We start from the raw sequence: 20018 nt of genomic DNA, 5'->3' as shown, positions 1-20018 counted from the left end.
ACCTCCATCAACACGGTCGATGCGGGCCGCCACCATTTTTCGAGCACATGTGTGCTTGGTGACGGAGGAGATAATGTTTATGTTTCCCGCCCCCTAAACGCCATATTCGCCCGTGACCGCCACAACACATTCGCAGCATAATTTAAAGAAAATAAAATTTGATTGTTATTTCAGCGCTGCGATGCGGAAATGGGTTTATGGGCTGGAAGGATTCAGCGCCACCGCTTATGCTGATTGAGAGTGATTTGCAAAGGTGGAGAAGGGTGGCGAGGGAGAAGGTAGGTGAAGCGGGAGCATCGGTTATGACCCTCCCGTTTTGCAGTGTGTGTGCGTGTGTTTGGAAAGTGAAAACGGAATGATGTTTGATTTGCTGGAACCATCGAAGAAAGGAATGATGATTTATTTGATTCTTGACTGAAACGTTCTTTTTCGCTCTGATACATATTTCTGTTCAATAACTCATGTAGAATATATTTAAAACAAGAACTTTATAATAACAAAAAGTCTTACCTTTTTGCCATCTAATTCATGGGTACCATGTGCTAACACTTTGTCTACGCTGGCAGGATCGCCGAATGTGATGAAGCCGAAACCCCTGGAACGAGATTGAAACGAAGACAATTTTTTAGCAATTTAGTTAAAATGAGAATCCTCGCCATTCAATACAGCTTTCAAAAGAGGGAATATCAGTCTAGAGCAGCTGGTTAGTGAAAGATTTGGTTATTGGACTGGTGCTGTCATACGAGGACCATTCAATCAACTATTTTATCTCTTCTGGCTTTGTCGATGATTTTTTTTCCAGAAGATTGTCATACTCTTGAAGCAGTTTTGTTAGTTATTTGATTAGTATTTATCTAAAGGTAAACTCTAAAATACTTTGCCTCTTCTACATTCGGTTCTTCTTGAATCAATTGTATTTTTATTTGCTAAATTCTTCAAGAGCTGTTACTTAAGGCTTGACTCTCGTTTACTTCCTTGTGCAGTATAATTGCTTCATGGGGTTTTTTGGTAGGACTATCTTTTTGGAGAAAGATTTACCAGATAATCTACTGATTTGCTCATCGAGAATGTAAATATATTTTCGGTTACAGAATGGTATTGTGGAGCACACCTACCTTGGTCGCGAGTACAGAGGAGCCGAGGAATCAGCCAATCCCATCGCAGACGAGCTGAAAGAGAATGGTGTACTCGTTTCAAACCAGGTTGCATGTTGGGAAATATTATGTGTTGTGTTTTGCTTATTTAATTGCAGTTAAGTTTATGTGTTTTCTAAATAAATCGTTCCAGTAAAATATTAGAATTAATAAGTGCAAAAAAAAAACTAAGTTAAGTAATTTGGAAAAATGCAAAAGCCTATAAATCGCTAAGCAAAATCAAACAAAACTTAAAACATCGTCCTTGATGGACCAAACCATGAAGCAATTGCACACTGAGCAGTAAGAAAGTAGAAAAAGCAAAAAAAAAGAAGGAAAAAGGGACCAGAATTCAAACAAAGAAACATATCGCGTGTACCAGGAAAGCGATCGGAGTTTTTTTTCTTTTCTTCTTAAGCTATGATCTAGGCAACATAACATATCTTAAATTATCGAAATGAATGAAGCAACCATCACGTCCGGTCGAAGAATGAGTTCTTCGCCTTACACTCATATACACACACACATCAGTCTCTCTCTCTCCTTCTTTCTCACTGAAGCAGGAAAGCATTAAATCAATTTAAAGTATCATGGATTAGATTTAAACTCCTGACAATATATCACACCGCGCGATCCCATCTTCGCGACCATCCCGCACGCTTCCCCAGCATCACCCCCTTCCCCCCTCGGCGTTAAGCCATCCAGCCCGAAGCTTCCGTTTTTCCCCGCCGCAAAGCAAAACCAAGCTTCCTTATCTCGTCATCCTGACAAAGTAGAATGTACAAGGATTTTCAACCAATTCGTTGCGGGGTTGTCGGGGGCCAGTCTGGTCTATTCCTTCGCTTTATCCTTCACGTTCGAAGGAATTCCTATACCCCACCCCACCAACCAACCAAACCAACCTGATCGTATCGTTTCAAGTGTTTAAAAAAGAAAACTCTCATCCTCCGAAGATGAAAGGATATCGACGGTTCGTGCGGAAGGAACAGGAGCGCACAACGAGGAAAAAAAAAGATGGTAAGAAAGAAATCTTCCTCGAAGAAGAAAAAAAAGAAATTCTACAATGGAACAACAATAACGCGAAAATATGAACCGCTCGTACCGGTCTCATACACCAGAAACCCCCCCATACCCGGCGAAGGACTTTGCGCATCATCTTCACGAAAACTCACGAATGCTCGAATGAGTCGTAAGCGTAAATCATTGTTGTTTCCCGCGCGTAGGTTCCCACCTCGTGGCGCTTCTGCCCGCTGATGATGGTTATTTTCGGTGGCGCACGAGCAAGAAGAAGAGTGGCAAAAAATTGAAAATAAAGAACAATCTTACCAGACCAACCGCATCCTTTTACCTTCATACAGGCACACACACACACAAGCCGAAGGCGATATAAACCTGCTGCACAGATGGGTAAGGAAGGAAATCTTTCATGTAGCAGCCATGTAGCGGCGATGGATCTAGAGCCAGGGCTAGGTAAAGGCAGGAAAAAAAAACCTATCCTTCCATTGACAAGCGGAAGACTATCCTTGCAAGAGGCTATGGAAGTATAGGAGACGGTGAGACGAATACAACAAAAAAGGGATAAAAGTTGATGCAGCAGCAACAACAGCGCAGTCGAGAAAAATCTCATCAATCATATGACGATAATGAATTTTTCTCTCAATTTTGGCGTAGTTTTTCCGTTTTTCGGTGACGTCTCATTTCTTTCCCGGACTGTGGTTGCACGCCACAGTGGGGTGGAATGGGCTGAAATTGGGATCGCTTTTCCGTTCTTTTTTTTGCTGTTGTTAATATTTTTCCATGAGAGTCTTGCAGTTCAAAACAAAACAGGAACGACGGCAAGTAGCACACCGAATCACATGATGGCAAGCCCCCCCCACTGTGAACGGGTAAAACATACGGAAAATTTGTTACTTTCCACTCTGTCATTGTGGGAGACGATCGCTTGGAAGGATCGCTTCTGCAACGCTAGCCGACCGAACCGAACGAGCCGATGAAAAAGCTGCCCGTCAAAAGAAAAACGGCACGACATAGCGATTGCTTTAGCGTTTGTGATGGAAAAAAGCGCACAACTTGCCCACAACAGCAGCCGAAACAGTCCGGTAAAAATCTTATGAAAAACCCCTTTTAACTGTGTGTTCGGATGCTGGGTGTCTTTGGAAAAGGAAAATAAGGCCCGACGCTCCCCACACACGAGTAAGCGTTTGAATCCTTTTTCACGTTTCCGATTCATTTTATCGCGTTTTTATCGCTCGGTACACCAATAATATTCTGGTTTCGACCGATCTGGCAGCTGGTCCAGCTGCTGCTGCTGTTGCCGGTTTTTTGGTAATGAAAACCCATCAAGCGATATTTTTCCATCATTTGCTCATATTCAGTCATCGTCGTGGGGATGTGTGATTTTCCCGTTTCTTGCCGGTTTGTTTTTGTAAGCAAATATTCTTGCTAGTGATCGGAAAAGGGAGGGAAAAAGTAGCTTCATCCTTATTTTGTCATCCATTTTCGAGGCATCGAGTTAACTGACTGGCTCCGATGGCTTATACATTGGAGTGGAAAATGATTTTCCATACGGGTGAAAAGAAAAGTAAAAATCCTAAAAAATTAATCGAGCCACAATGTGAGTTTGCTCATTGCATGCTTGTTCGCAGCAGGACTCTAGCTTAGGTATGTTAGGAAATTGCTTTACTAGCATTGTGGCATGCCTGTCCACTGTTCATCGTGTACTTTTCCAACCCGGTTTTAAAGTGTTTCGAGGAAAGCTAAAATTCCTATTCTAAGAATTCGCAACAAGCTATCTATCTTGCTAGCCTATCGAGCCTACGTTGAGCTACATCGTTCTATATTGTTCTAAGTCTCTTGTTTTTTTTTTTTTGCTTTGGCACTCTCAGCTCTATACTAAGGGCATTAGTGAAACTGGTACGGGTTGCTCTTACCAATCGGGACGCGTTACCTAGGGATGGATTTTCAGAATTTTCATTGACTTTCAATAATTTCGACTGCAAACGTGGGGCTGTTAAATGTGTCTGCCGCTCCGTCGAGCGGCGTGCTGGTAGTCGAGTGGTGGCCAATCTGCATGATCGAACATGGAACAAGGACAAAGCATTGTGGAACGGTTAGTGTGGAATGGTTAGTGGAATGGCAGCGGATTCTGTGAATCACTTATAGATTGTGAGCATTAAATATGCTTTTTTGAAATTATTTTCCTATCTAACTTGTCTAATATGGGAATGGATTTTTCAAACTCTTACGTCAGTAAACAATTTTCAGAGAATTAAAATATCCGTTAAAAACCTTTAAAAATTCCTTAGTTTACTTTCAAAGCTCTAAGACTAGGCCGTTGTGAAAAAATAAGAGAAACATTGGTAGAAGAGGAATATGAAAACTTGTGTAACTGTTTTACCAAAAATTCTCTTAAATTATCTTCCTACGAATACATAAATGACCCCTTCGAAATTCGAATAACTACTTCCAACAACCCAACTCTAATTCACCCTGCACCGTCAATATTCCATTTCAAGAAGCGATATCGCACGTACAGCCTTACCATCACAGCTGATCGTTAATCAATGGATCGTACGCACCGTTTTCTCACCCTAATTACACGTACCCAACTTACCACATCTTCTACCGCATCCCGCCCGTGATTTCTCAGCTCCGTGCCAAGTGCTAGCAGTCATTATGACTCATTGGAATATATTAAAACGACGAAGCTAACCGGTACCACTCGCCCGACGCACTTGGGCGCAAGTGTGTTTACGCGGGCACGTTAACGCGGCCGGCCAAACCAATGAGCATCGCCATCATCGTCATATCGTTCTATTGCATCCTAATTATGGATCGATAATCATTCGCCAGATGGCGTTTGCTTGCTGCCAGGTCGCACTGTGCCGGTACGCATCGTCGTACACCACTGCACTGCACGGAGTGTGTTAACCGATTTCGCTTTACACCGAAACGGGTGTGATGTTCCAGTTTTGCGGTGTAGTATCACCAAAGCGCAATCGGCTACCCGGGAACGAGTTTAGATCATGTCTAGTGCTCCACACGAAGGTTCAAGGATCGGCAGCCAGCCAGCCAGCCAGCCTGCCGGGATGAAGTTGGTTGTAAAAGGGGTTCAATCAATGCTAATGTTGGGTTTTGGAGTTTGCTCCTGTTTCAGCAATCTGCGGACACGAGCCAAAAACCGGGCTGCTGGCTCAGCAAAACGCACCTACGGTATAGTGCCGTTCCCCTGTTCCGTTTTGCGCTCAGGGCAAGTGCCGGCTGCGTTTTCCTATCCTGTTCTGCAGCCGGAAAGCCACCAGACCCGAAGCTGCTTACTCGACTCGAAACTGCGGCTTTCTTTGCCCGACACACATACACACGCACCCGCTCCCTTGTTGGATCCTAGTCGCAGAGCCTTGAAAAGGTGGGCCTAGTGGGAGTTGGGAGGGGTTGTGGGAAGCTTATCCTTCGCAAGCTGTCAGCCTGTTTAAATTAATTAATCGATATCACATTGAAAATCTGCTGCAGTCGACAGTTTTACAGCGGCCAGACCCGAGACACACAAGACGTACACTACACAGACACGTTCGAGCTCGCTCGCTCTCTCTCTCTCTCTACCGCTGAGGGCACCGTGAAGGGTCCCTCTTACATCACCCCATCTGGCCACCCGTCTGACACCTCAGTTATGAGTGGGACCTCCAACAGTGTGCTTAGTGCTCCGGCTGTGCGCTTAGAAGGCCAATATTTACCTCGGCAACGACGCATTTCCCTGCCGGTCTAGGGGTTCGGTGGCCGGTGGTAGTTGGGAAAGCATCGAAGGTTAAATCTGGGGTGGAAAAGTCTCTTTTTTTTCTCTCTCGCTCTCTCTTCTAAAAATCCTCCACCCAGGCTGAATGGAACTCATTTGCTTAATCAGGTCCGCACGTCAAAGTGGTACACTTGAAACGGGCTTATAGGCAAACAGTTTGAGCACAGAACTTGAGCATCAGTTTTTTAAAAGATAATCAGCGTCGATATGTAGGCTGAAAACAGAACAGCCATCGGTTGAATATGGAGCTTTTTTACAGATATTTTATATTGCTTTAAAATATTAGCCTGTAGCTCATTCAGGCAAGCATTATCAGTTACCTATAACCTGCAAATAAAATATTAAAAAATGTCTTTCCCTTATTCGTTAAGTTTGCAACGGAAATTTGTTGTCAAAGGCACATATATTACAAGGTAAAGAAAGAAAGTTAAAAGTTTAATATCCACGTCGAATCAAGTCCTTGAAGCTTGATATGGATCTTTTTTAGGGTAGCTTATCAAACATTGCAGTTATATTTATCAGCGCCATAGGTCCTGAAGGCTGCAATACATCGTTGATGATAAATCAACAAAACTGTTCAATGTTTTGCCCAAAAACACAAAAACCATCCATATTTTCATTATGAAAAACAAACATTATATCTGTATTTCTTCGGCCAAGAGCGCTTTTTCGATATCTTTCCTGAAAACAATAACCAAACGCTATCTTTTTTTCCATCCAATGTTTTAAATCGCTCAAGAAAAAACAACACTCCCTATCAAAATACTCACCACATACTATCCAGAACCGCTAGTGGACACAAGCTAAGAAATGCAGGCGTGTTTAGATTGATCACATCTCCGATAGCGGATGGGGTCCACACAAACCCATACACCAAACGGACCCGAAGTTCCCTCCAGTGCTATGACTTTCCAATACCACAAACCTCCACTCGGCGATGTCGCTCGCTAGCGCCTGGCTGGATAGCACTTCCATCATTGATTCAAATCTTTCCAAAGCAGAAAACCGCCCAAATAAAAACCCGACCGACACACTCGGAGGACTTAATCGAAATAAATGAGCAAAACATTAACTTTTATCTTCACGACAGCATTTGTCTTTGCGCGTTTCCGGTCCGTATTTCCGTAGTGGCGCATTTCGGTGTACACGCGTACACGGCGCTGATGCGATTTGCACCGGATTGTGGATTGTGCATCGCATTGTGCTTTTCGTCATTTTTCAGTCCGGTTTGGGAACGATTGGTTCTCGCATTTTTTTTGAGATTCTTATTGTACGCTTTATATTCGCTTTTGCTTAAACTATCCCCAAAAAGGCTTCCTCCATTTTCCATGAGTTTGGAGCCTGTTTCTGTCTGCTCAGAAGCTGTAGATAAAGTTTGAAAAATCTTTTCGACTCATTCATCCCGGCTGCCTCAACTCCGCTGCGTGCCCTGCTCAGCCTGATATCGTTTAAGCACTATCATTTCCCATTTCTAACCCTCGAGGGAAGAACGGAACGAAACAAAACAAACAGCCCAAAAAAATGGCGAAAACTACTTCCGGTTCCGAATTGAACTGGCACTGCTTTCGCTCTGTCACTCTGTTAGCATCTCTCGGGTTTCTTTTTTTGCTCATTCCTCTTGGTCGTATTCTCCTTCACCGTTTTTCTGCAATTGTATTGCCTGTTCCTAAACGCCAGTTTTTCATTCCACTTTTCCCTATGCCCCTGAGTAAGAACATGGGTAATTTTTCATACTACTTCGAGAAGACTTTTCGCCATTTTCAGAGGAGGGGTAAATGCACATATACGCACCAAACCACCTTATGCACACCGCACCCTCGCACACACACACACACACGCTCATTCTTCGTGCGATGATTGAGCAATGGGATGAAATTTGCACTCTCATCATATTCCCGCTGAGTGAAGATTTTCTTGGTATGCTTTCCCTTAACTGGAAAATGACTGCACAATCTTCCAGTCCTTGTTCAACGAACCTTGCACTGCACTGCTTTGGTGTGATGGTGTGTGTGCCTCACTGCTGGCAAGAATGGCATGAAAATATGAACTAGTTCTTCATCAAATCGCATCTTTAATGCTTTTTATCAGTCACGCTGTGAGAGAAACTTTGAGGGGTTTTTTCCCTTTTTCTGGGACTCTCAGCTCAGCTCTGCGTGATGAATGATGTGTCCCTTGGCAGGAAGTTACCGCGGAAGAAGAAGTGTGCCGAAATTGACTCAGAAATGGCTAACGCCACCAAGTTGGTGAAATAGTTTGATTTGGTGTGCCATTAAACGAATGAGGCTGACATTTATGAGCAAGTGAGCGATGCCCATGTGCTCTGTTGGCATCAGGGGCGTCTCTTAGCCATTATCTCTTACACACCTTGGTTTCGATTTAAATTGATTTAAATTAGACTTTTAATACAATCTTACACACATGATTGTTTTCATTCGTGCTATGTCACGCGTAAGCTCATATGAAAACAACAAAGAAAAAAATGCTTTACATCTAAATCACACTCTCCCAATCATCATCTCCTTCTTTCGGAACTGTGCCATTGCCACCGCCAAGCGAATGAATCTTGTGCGCGGTGCACATTACAAAAGGTGAATGGGCGCACCCGGGTTCCTTTTTGGGGGATGCGATGGAAATCATTCTAACGGAGCTCGATCATAATGCGCTCCAAAACGACTCTGTGCAGGCACATTTAAATTTTATTGCATAAATTATTCATCCCACCGACCGAGCTGTCGACGGTCTCGGAGGAGAAGCGAGCGCTGCGGAAACATTTTCCGAGGTGATTTCAGTTCCGGCTTATGAGGTGAGATTTTGTATTGATCGTGGAGCGAACCGTTTACAATATTCATGGTGCGCGGAGGCGTTTTTGGCGGGGAAATTTAAGCGGAAAAATTCAATCGCCGTAACGGAAATAGAAAGAAACAGCTTTGTCTGGTGCATTGTTTTATGCCATTGCTATGCAAACGATGAATCAGTTACAGAATGCATTCTAGATGTAACCATAAGAAAGCTGATTGAGATAGAAATAATTATATTAAAGGAATAAGAAAAAGAGGAGACAATGCATCGAATTTTCCAGATTTACAGCAACAAAATCAGCATCCAATCATATCAACAAAATAACTTAAGCTATTAGAAATCAAAAACAAAATTCGTAAGGCATTTCATCGCATGAAAAATCGATCAAGTCAACCTAAACAGGAACAACATTTATGAACTAAATAAAAAAAGTAAACCATTTCAACGAATTTTCCACCGAATGCCAACAGAAAAGCATTAAATCATGCCGCAAAGCACGCTTTGGCAAGCTTACATTATGCCCCAACATCCCTCACGACGTACAACGTAATTATGTTAACGGATTACCGATGTGAGCGAAATTCCGTTGCGTGTAAAATTGTCCGTCATCGTTGGGCGGAAAGACCTGGTCGTCCTAGACGGAACGGAAATCCCTGCGCCGTTTAACGATTTAAGTGCGCCCAGGAATTATTGTACCCCGAAACAGGAACGTTGTAGAAAAGAGGCAGAACGTCTTAAGAATTTATGGTGGATAAGTAGGATTTTTTGAAGGAAATTTTGGTCTTGCACAGAATGATGGAAAATTGTGCAATGACAAAAAAGATTTGTTGTTTAGAGAAAAGGAAAAATAAAAATCATGGTTGTGGACAATTTATTGTGACGAAAATTGTGTGTGTTGTTGCCTAACAATGTTGCATTACGAAAATGGATTATTAGACGCTGGTTGATGAATTTACGACTTCCGTATGAAAGGTGTGGTGATTTGAAACAGGAAGAACCTAAACGATTTCCCTGCTGTTTTAGATTTACTCTACAAAGTTTATGCTCAAGAGTCAACTGGGAATGAATTTAATCGTGCTAAACCGTGTTCACCGTGAGAGTGGTCCGGCGACAGTGGCACCAGTCTTCACACTGCAGGACCGGAGTTCAAATCCCATCCAGACCGCCTCCCCGTAGGCCGTGACCTCTCGAGGTTGTAGTGCCAAGGAAGATAAAGAAGAAACCGTGTGGAATCTTAAAACTTGAAGCTTGCTAATACGAATTCAAAACAATCGTTTACCATTTTCCTGAATAATTTCCAGCGCTTCAACGTCTCTCTCGGAAAATAAAGCTTATCTGTTAAATTAAAGTAATTCCTCGGAAAACGCTTATCAATCATAATGACAACGTGAACATCTGTCACAGTACAGTTTACAGTGCTTCGCTTCATCTACTTCAATCCTCGCTCACTCCAAGCTTCATTCCAGTCTCATCCACGTCTGTTTTTCCTCGGCCATAATCCAGCACAGCCGATAAATGGAAATAAATCGTTTTCCCCTTCTTACGCTGGGAACGGCATCAACGCATCGCAATCGGTTGAAATTCGTTTAGTCGCAGCTATCGCTCCAGCTGTCGATGTTTCGTTCTTTGAGACTCCAGTTGTTCCAGAGAGCAAGTCCAGCGAATAAGTGAAACAAAGAAAAGTATCAAATGGCATGGGCCAGCAGTAAGCTTCCGAAAGTATACTTCTCGAGCGATTCTTTCTTTTTTCTTTCCTTGCTTCAGTTCCTTGCACAACCATCCCGATGTCCAGCAGGCCCGAAAACTTCCGGGAGTCCGGGGAAGGGGCGGAGTGTCGTTTCGGGGGCGAATAAAATATTTCCACACTTTATTAAAATGTCATCGGGAGAGATTATCTCCTCAATTTCCATCTTGGTTTTATCGTTTTGATGATTTGCTTCGACCCTCTTTAAATCCCTGCCTATATTCTGGACCACCGTCACCAGCAGCCGCACTTGTCTTCGCATGCCGCCAACACTATTAAGAGACGAGCCGTCATTCGGTCGGTTTTGCATCGTTTGCAGCGCCTGTCCGCCTTGATCCTTACCTACCGACACACACACACACATCGACCCATCAACGCTGAGAACTCTTCATCTCATCCCTTCATCTTCATCCCCGGCAGGGTGTTATCCGGAAGTCCACAAGAAAGGACATCTTTCATCACCGTGCCCCGTGTATTAAATGTCGCACAGTTGGATGATCGGTGGTTTTCTGACCAACTCCGGAGCAGGCAAGATGATAAGGAGATGGTCGGAAAATCGGTTTCTGGGACGGGCCTTTTTCTTTTTTGCCCCGCTAATGGGGTTGAAACCAGTCGTCGGGCCCCAGTTTTGCAGGCTGGATGGATGATGATTTTTTAAATACTCCCGGGAGAAATTTGACACGTGTCCGGAATCGAGTGCGGTCGATTTTTGCTCTCGTCTTCTTCAGATTTTTTTTTTTTTGTGTGTTCTGTTCTGAAACAGCGACTGCCAACTGCTACTGGAATAAAAGTTTCACAACGACAACCCCTTTTGTTTGGGAGTGTAACTGATCGCCGGTTTGTGCCGCGGGGTTGACTGGTTGGATTGCATAATGAGGTTAACACAGTGCCGGGGAGACGCGATTCGAGCTGCGGGATAAATGGCTGTTGACATTTTGCTCCGACGCTCATTAGGGGCTGATGACGATGTCGGCGTGGCCACCGATAGCGAACACCTTACCGATATCCAGTGTTCTTCGCAGGAGGAGAATGTCATTTCAAACAATTCATTAAGTATTGAAAAGTTGGCCAATTTAATCCGACGGGTAGGTTGAAACTATATTTAAAAACTGATCCGTAATGGCCCATCGGGGAAATGGCTCAGACTTGACCTTTCACCATTTCGGGGACCATTTGTTTAGGTTAAAGCGCTTTGCTTTTTGCACCGTCGTTCCTAGAATATTTATATTAGAAAACAGAAAGCACAAGCATTTGTAGTTAAAAATATGCACTAATGATATGTATCTAATTAATAAATTGGTCGAAAAAAAACTTATACATTAATATTAAAACATTTCCACCGAAACTGCACCTCATCCTCAACCCTCACCGAATTTCCGAACTTGCAAATGACACTTGTTCTTGACGTGCTGACTGCAAAAAATCGTCGACAGTTTGGCTTCGGTTGGCTGCCGCCGTTGCCACCGCCGCCTGTTTTCACTCATTCTCTTAATGGGCTTTGTCTCCGCATCAGGGCAACTTCAACCAGCCAACCCATCCAACCTGCTGCTACTGACACCCTGTTTGGGGGTGTTTGGGGGGTGCCAATTGGCGCGTGTGTGTGTGGTGCTAACGTGTCGAGGGTAACGTGTACGTGTCGCATCCCCAAAAGCATTTCCGGAGTTGTCCTTTTTCACACAGGCACTCGCAGGCAACAACCAACCGACCAATGGAATATTTTAAGCTGTTCGAGCAGTGAGCACCAAAAATGTAAAAGAAAACCTCCCCAAAAAAAATGGAATAACTGTTTTTGTTTTCCTTTCTTTTTTTTATTTGCTCCAAAAGGTGGTCCACACCGAAAAAAAAAAACACAGAACGAACGTGGGGGTCGGGTCGTGAATACAGGTTCACGGTGCAATTTTTATGGCGGGCAAAAAACCGAGGGCCCCGATCATCATCATGGTCACAAGTTGAACATTTATTCGTATGTGTCACAGTCACAGATTGTGTTTATGGCATTTAAAAATTCCGTTATTACCCTTTTTGAGTGGAAAAAAGGCACAGAACAAGTTTGCTCATCGTCGCTGCCTTCGCCCTGTCCTTTACTTCCTGTTTTGTTCAGTGTATGTGTGTGCTCTTCCTGTTTTGTTTTTCGGTTGCAACCTATCTGCTGGTTATGTTTTCATTCATTTTTGGTACTCCCAACAGGGAGAAATATGCTTGCTTTTATTGCTCACCTTCGAAGGAAGCTCCATTTCCGTCGATAACTGGCCGGGAAACTAGTCTATTAATGGCATCGGATGCACTATCGGATGATAGCGCACACTACACGGTAGAAGTGCCGTCGCGGCGCCTTGCCAGTGAAGCAACTCCTTTATCAATGCCTTCAACACAGTGTTGAAGAAAAACAAAACAATTGAATATACATTACAAGATGCTGATTAACATTCATACATCAGCAACACTTATTGCATAAAGGCAAGGATTTGTTTATTGTTATCTGTGCTTTCATCGCGGATTTCCCAACACCGAGGCAAGGCAACAAAACCCCCCTCCCTTTCTACCTTCCCTTTCCTCCTTCTCGGCGCACCCCTTCTTGATCATCCTTTAACACTTGCGGCACGTGATGAAAAGTGCTGCCACCAGCGTTCACTTTTTGCTGCTCCGGCCGCTACCGAAGCACCCGGACCCGCTCGTGGCGCTCGTTAAAAGCAGTGCTTTGAAAATGCTTCCCATTCAGTGCCAGCAAACGAATGCATGAAAATGGGAAGCACAACATCAGATGAGAGGAACACACAAAGAAAACACGAGAAAAGTGAATCCTTGCGTTGGGAGAATAGCAAAGGCACGCGTTCCCCCGAAAAAAAAAACCCCCGTGGCAGCAGACGCAGCTCAGAAATAATAAATTTAAATAATTTTATCATTATCATGCGGGAGCTGTTATTGCTTTTTTATTAATCGTTAATTTATGGCAGCTTTCGCTCATGTAAAATGGATCCAAAGGCTTGCCCGTCGGAGCGAGCAGGAAAAACGACCAGAAAGAAGAAGAAAAAGAAGAAACACAGAATACGTTTGCCGTAGGCAAATGAAGGCACTGATGGAAGAAACGGGATGGTGTCCTTGGTGGGATGGTTGGCCTGCCGGAGGTTTCTTCGGGACGCGTTTGTTTATGTTGCGCTTGAACGCCACCGAGCGGATCGATCGACTCCAAAAAAAAACCTCTAGCGAGTGCTTCAGGTCTGAGGGCCATGAGCTTGGCAATAATACGCACCCATAAAATGCACGGCCGCGAATCGACGACGCGCTGAAGTCCAGGGGAAAAGCGCTCTAAAACAAACCTCTGGTCGGGCGTGGAAAAGCAACAACAAAAACAATCTCGCCGAAAACCGATTCGTATGCTCGAATGAATAATGTCCTGCTAGCGCAATGCACAAAGTGCGTTTGCTGCGTGGCACAAACGGGAAGCCAAAGCCAGGGTAATAGGCAAAGCAAGCAAATTGTAATTTGCCCCAACAGAAAGAAAAAACACGCAACATGGAGCACGGGTGCAAATGATGGGTTTTTACACGACCGTTACAGCTCTTTTACATCGAGCCGTGCATATGCGTTTTGGGATGCTGCTGCTCGACGCGAACGGTTAGTACGTTGCGTCGATGGGTAATTTTATTGTCAAGATTTGTATGATTAAATATTGGCCATAAATGGGCACGGGCTGACTAACGTTCGTCCCTGCTCCAGGTTGCCGAATTCCGGAGGGAGGATTGAAATATTTTAGACGTTCAATCAAAACGATTGTATCGGGAGGGAAATAGGAAATTTAACATTCAGTGGGAAAATATTTGATTGGTTTTTTTTTAGGATTATATTTAGGATTTTAGGATTATATAGGTTTATATAGGAGGCAAAATTAGGATTTTTTTCTGACAAAACGTCGTCAAACCATAATACTTAAAATATTAAACAAAAGGATAAATTTAGCAATAAATATTTGAGTGATTATATAAAAATACTTTAAGAAGTATTTCGCTCATTCAGTAGGAAAATAAATTAACTGGAAAAAGTAGGCAATATTAGAAAACATTCTTAGTTATTTTTAAAAATCAACACACAACATAACACAAGAAAAAAGACAAAAAAAGGCTAATGCAATGCTTGAACAAACATAAAATCTGAATTTTATTCATAAAATCTGTTAAAAAAATATTTAAATACGTGAGCTTCACATCTTTAAAGTATTTTAAATAAGTTTAAAATCGCAAGATTGGTGAGAGAAATTATTTGAAAATGAATTTCATTTTAACTCTTTCCCTTTAAATTACCCTTAAAATAAGCATTTCCCAGCCACCATTTCCCAGCTCGATGCAATTGTCTGGCCAGTTATGTTAGGCTGATGAAAAACTAACACTGCACCCCGGAGGAAACGGCGATCGTATCAGCGCGACAGCACCAGTCACACAGCCATCACCAGCCGTGTCCTGCACGCTCAATATTTTAGCCCTTCCTATAAACTCGTTAAATTTTATCGCATTACCAACACTCAATTAATTCTGCTCAATTGGCTTACTAACTTTCTCCTTCCTAGTTCGCCCGTCTTGCGTGGCCTGCACTGCGAGGCCCTCGGTTTGGCAGACCAGCAACAGCAGCAGCAGCGTGTCATCTTTGCCATCGTCAGCATCCCTAGCCTTTCCCACCCAGGCGGGCTACATTCTGCGTCCAGCGGGCGATACATTTTGATTGTGTTTTGCGATGTGTCCTGATTGTGGTGCCAGCCTGGATGCCTGGACGGGTCGAGCTTTCTGGGGTGGCTTTTATTCGCGTTCACTTTTCACTTCCGTCCGTTCTTTAGTCGCGTTTCTTTAGCAGGAGGCCGCGTAAGGACGCTCTTTCGTTTGGTTTTTTTTCTGCAGTTGCTGCCTACGAGATGAACGATCGTTTCTGGTTGGTCAAATCGCATCCGTGCGGTGATTTCTTTGCCTTACCGGCTATCGAACCTTCAGCGAAAGTATGTAATGGGTAATGGAGGCGCCTGGCTTTTCAATTTCCTGTGGCACACACGGGGCTTTTTTTGTCTTTATTGTCGTCCTTCAGGGCTGTCCGTTCGTTGCTTCGATGCGATAAAGCTTTCCACTCACTCACCTCAGACACAAATCGGTGTGCGGTTGCCAATCGAAGCGGTTTGGGAAAACCCGGCACGACAGTGACGCTTACAGATAACGTCATTGTTTTCGTACACGACGCGTTAAAATCTTTGACCGTTGGTGGTTGGCGTGAAGGAAATAAGTGAACGGTTATCTAGGAAAACACATCTGGAATAAGATGTTTCTAAAAGGAAATAAAATATCGCCAAAAGTTAACCTCGACGCACAATTTTCCCCAAGAATCAGACGATCTGTTGCTAAATTTGTAATATTTTCAAGAAATAGTAAACTTAAGCGATGTAATAAGTTAGAACTCCACCAAAACTCTCAAACAATTACCTTCTATCAATTTTTCTTCATTTTCCTTACACCACAGGATGCATTGCACCATTGTTAGTGTTAAACAATGCAACTTCCGTTTCCCTTACTCTCGCAAAAAAAGCCGAGCTTAAACTTATTGGCCAACTTCTGATTAAAGACTAACTATCGATAAATTGTTGGGAATTAAGTTGCCCAACTGCCCTTCGCGATTCATATATATCGCTCGGCAGTGCAGCGGGAGAGAGAGAGAGCATTGTTCTATTCGCTGCCGGTTGAACAGGATGATGATATTGACCATCATGGTACATTCTCCTGCTTCCGCCCGACTCACTATTGGAACTCACAAAACCTGAACCTAGCGGTAAGTAATGAACCAATTGAGATTGCCATCCCGAGGTTTTTTTTTGCTCGCTGCTTCCTTTTCCGGGCCACAATGAGATGAGCGCCCTCGCCATTCCTTATTACTCTTGGGACCTGTAGCCGGAAATCATGATGGCCACCGGGGATATCGAAGTTGAGTGCATTCGGCGTGCGAAACCCACCCCACCCGGAATCTTCTCCTTCAGTGACCACCAAAGTTCAATTCCGCCATTTCCGTTGCAGGCCGGTACGTGACAGTGTGGACGCTTAGCGAGCGTCCAGGAAGTCATCCTGGTCGCGCGTTGAATCGCGCCTTCCAGCGATTGGATGCTTTAGCTTTGTGCCAGTGTCACATAAAAAATGAAGTCACCAAAAACAAAAAAAAAGGATCGCTAAGTAGGAAATTGAACCATTGCTAGGAGGGGATGGACGGATGTTCGGAGCAAGCGAAAGGGTTTTCGTTTTGGCCTTGCGGTCAAACTGATAAGAAAAATTGCCCCCCAGTACAGAGTTGAGAAAATTAAGAGTGATAAATTTCAAACTTCTTCCCCTGCATGCAACTCGGCTCGGAAAGGTTTATTATGAACTTTTTTTCTCGTCGTCCCGATTTTATATTTGCCCTTCACAAAGTGCATCAGTTCTTCAGAGCTCAGAGCGTCCGCCATCATTAATGAGGTTCGCTGCTGAAAAACTAACTTGCCGGGTAAGTTTAGTGCCTATGACAAAGGAGTTCTCGTGAGTTTGGAACCCAATAATGCCTTAGAAAGAATGTCGGTAGAAGCAGGGGTTCAATTTCACCATTTTCAACTCAATAAATTAGCTGCTTGAGAAGCACAACTCGCTCCTGCTCCTCCAACTCAGTGTAATCAAATTGTGCCCCTGGTGAGAAAATCCCTTCAAAACGAAGGCCCATTTACGATAGATCATCATTATCGGCAAGACAAATTGTTATTGTTTTTCGAAGCAGTTGCAAACCGTGTAGCGTACCGTATTCAAACGTGAGCAGCATTACTCCATTGCCTTTCAATAATGTGTGTATTTGGTGCCTTTTTTGTGTTTCTTTAAAGCTTTCAGTGCTCCTGTGTATTTTTTTTTTACAGCTCCACAACAAGATATATTTTAATAAGACAAAGTCTGTAGGCAGATTTTTTTTTTGCCCTCGCTTTTTCGGGAATAAAGATCACAAAGAAGTCGTTCACAACGTCACACTAGAGCATAAACAAAATGAAAACTTATGATCCTTGTGCTACCGACGGCTTACAATTGTAGAACCTACACAAAAGCTTCACTTTGAAGCAGCTGTTTTCGCTTTAACCAGTGCAAATGACTTTTAAACAGAACCGGCAGAAAATGTTTCCTTGGAGTCACATAAACCGACACACACACACACGTGTCATAAAATATGAGCCCGGCTGATAGTGAAGAGCGTGCTAGGCCGGATGAAAGCTTCCGGCCATTTGAACGGCGCTTGACCACCCCACTCATCCATTCCAGGTGGTATGTGAAATTTTGTGTGTCCGTGTGTCTGCGTGTGTGTGTGTGTGTGTGTGTGTGTGTGTGTGTGTGTGTGTGTGGATGTAAGCACCTTCCGTTCAGATTTTTACTCACGAAACATAACTCACGCTCAATCGTGGGATGGAATGGCTAACCCATTAGCGCGCCAAAGGTATCGAGAAACAGTTAATTACTGGCAGAGATTTCGCCCCCCCTGCAAGCAACGCACCCTGCAAGCATCCCGGAGTGCTGCGCGAGTATTATCACGGAAGCATGATTTGGCCCACTGCCTCCGGTGGGATGAGACAGGGCAGCATCCGAGCAAACCCATTAGCCCCTAAAAGGAGACTTATAAACGAACACCGTGCGAACCTAAACGAAGCCAGGATAATGAAAGAAAATTCGCGGATGGACGATCGAACACAGCGGACCGTCGAAAAGGAAGGGCGTATGTGTGTGTGTGTGTGTGAGTGTGTGATTAGTTTTGGGGGAAAATTTATGACCATGGTGAAAGTTCTTTATTTTCTAATTATTTCACCTGCCACATAGCGCGAGGTGCGCAGTCGTTGTGGTTGTGGTGGAACTATTCTTGGTTGTTCGTGAGCAGAAGAAGGAAAGAAAGGATTCAAATTTCAAGGGTTACAAAAACTAAACAAAAGCATTTTCGTTTTTCCCCTAATAAAATAAATTCTTTTCCAACAAAAGATATAAAATAAATTTGCTTCAAACATAAAAAACGAAAACATTATTTGACAAGCGTTTAAAGAAAACAAAAGCCCAGCTCCAGTAAAGCTACCGGCCTAATTGCTAAACTTACCTCGATCGTCTCGTAGTGGGATCTTTCATAACCATAACTTCTGTGATTTCGCCAAATTTGCTAAAGTAGTCCCTCAAACTTTCTGTAAGTGGAGAAGAATACAAATACTTATTAGTAAAAAGGTATTCGGGGGCAGAAGAAAGCTATCATAAAATAAAACTTTCAAATATATTTGTCCTTTACACAATAAAAGGATATTTATCTTCGCACCTTCGCACCCCTAACTACCGTTTCACCATTTAACACCCCTAATAAACCACTTCGAATCCGTCCGCTTTCCATCTGCTGCTTTGCAACATACCGCTTGCCGCTAGACTCCGGGTTTGGGGTTTGTCACGTGTGGAACCACGTGTTTCGCATACTGTTTTCCACCCAAAACCAGCGGCAGCGTACCGTATGCGCCCGCGAATGGATTGAAATGTTCTCGTTAGCATAAATATTTTCCCACCGTTTGGTTCGCTCCTCGCTGGCTCAATTAAGGTCTGGAGGGACTAGGTAAATGGGCAAAATGAAACAGAGAAGAGAAAAAAAAAACCCAACCCCATCCAACAGCCCGCGTCACGAAACATAATATCGTCACGCAAAACGGGGAACCCTAGTGTTCTTTGGAGAAATCGCGGGGGAAAAAGGTTAACAAAACGACGAACGGACGCATCATCCTTCACAGAACGAGGGAGGAAAATTGTGAAGGAAAGCGAGGACTGGTGCGTGAAAAGATAAAACTTTTTTAATGGCCTGACATTTATGAATTCTAACACCTTCTTTTGCGCGGCACTCGAAAATATGTAGCGGCCCATAATCCACTCTCATTCCACCATCCCCTAGCCGTGGCCAGTTGGTTGGTTTAACAATGGTAATCTGCTGCTCGGGCATCGTTTTCGTTCGTTTTATTTATTTCTTGCCGCTGGTCCACGGTCAGGCAAAACGTGACAAACGTGTCGGCGACAATGTAACTGCCGAATGCAACCGGAAATGGGCAAATCGTGCGAATTTTGCCCAAAAACTTCTCGGCTAAAAGAAGGCCCATTTTAACTACCTTCTGACCTGTTCTTGTGGGGGAAACGTGACACGAGTGGAAGGTATGCAGGTGCGGGGATTGTTTTTGTTTCACGATTGGCCTTTATTTCATCCCTCAAGCCCGGCGGGTTGACTTATTGAGCGATATTAAGACACCCGTGATCCCTGGGCCCGGGATCAACCCCGAAAAGCGGGGAAAATAATGGAAACGGTACCGAGTCCGCCTCGTCCCCGCCTCCGTTTTCTGCCGGGCTCGGTGATTCAAATTAGAAATAAATTTACTTAATTCATTTAAACTTTCCCAGATTAATCTTTTCGAAACATTTAACACTTACTTTTATAGGAATTAAATTACCACCTCACACAACCTCACTGTCTTACTCCGGTAAGAACTCCGGGGGCCCCACTTTCTTCAGCAGCTTAAGCT

General features: G+C 43.7%; 1 protein-coding gene across 11 annotated transcripts in view; it reads right to left on the bottom strand.

Annotated features, from left to right (window-relative positions):
- Positions 1-20018, bottom strand: part of LOC118514267 (RNA-binding protein Musashi homolog Rbp6) — a 529948-nt gene that overhangs the window by 304607 nt on the left and 205323 nt on the right. For 10 of the 11 annotated variants that reach the window (XM_036060991.1, XM_036060996.1, XM_036060995.1 and 7 more), the window contains exons 4-6: positions 18575-18656; positions 1116-1169; positions 511-595 (exon numbers count right to left, since the gene is read on the bottom strand). In XM_036060991.1, the coding sequence (XP_035916884.1) occupies positions 511-595; positions 1116-1169; positions 18575-18656 (221 nt within the window). The remainder of the gene's footprint in view (positions 1-510; positions 596-1115; positions 1170-18574; positions 18657-20018) is intronic. The other variant, XM_036060994.1, reaches the window with a different exon arrangement.

The sequence above is a fragment of the Anopheles stephensi genome, chromosome 3 (genome assembly GCF_013141755.1).
Source record: "Anopheles stephensi strain Indian chromosome 3, UCI_ANSTEP_V1.0, whole genome shotgun sequence".
Taxonomy (NCBI): domain Eukaryota; kingdom Metazoa; phylum Arthropoda; class Insecta; order Diptera; family Culicidae; genus Anopheles; species Anopheles stephensi.
Note: the sequence above shows the minus strand (reverse complement) of the source record. Positions and strands in the feature narration are given on the sequence as shown.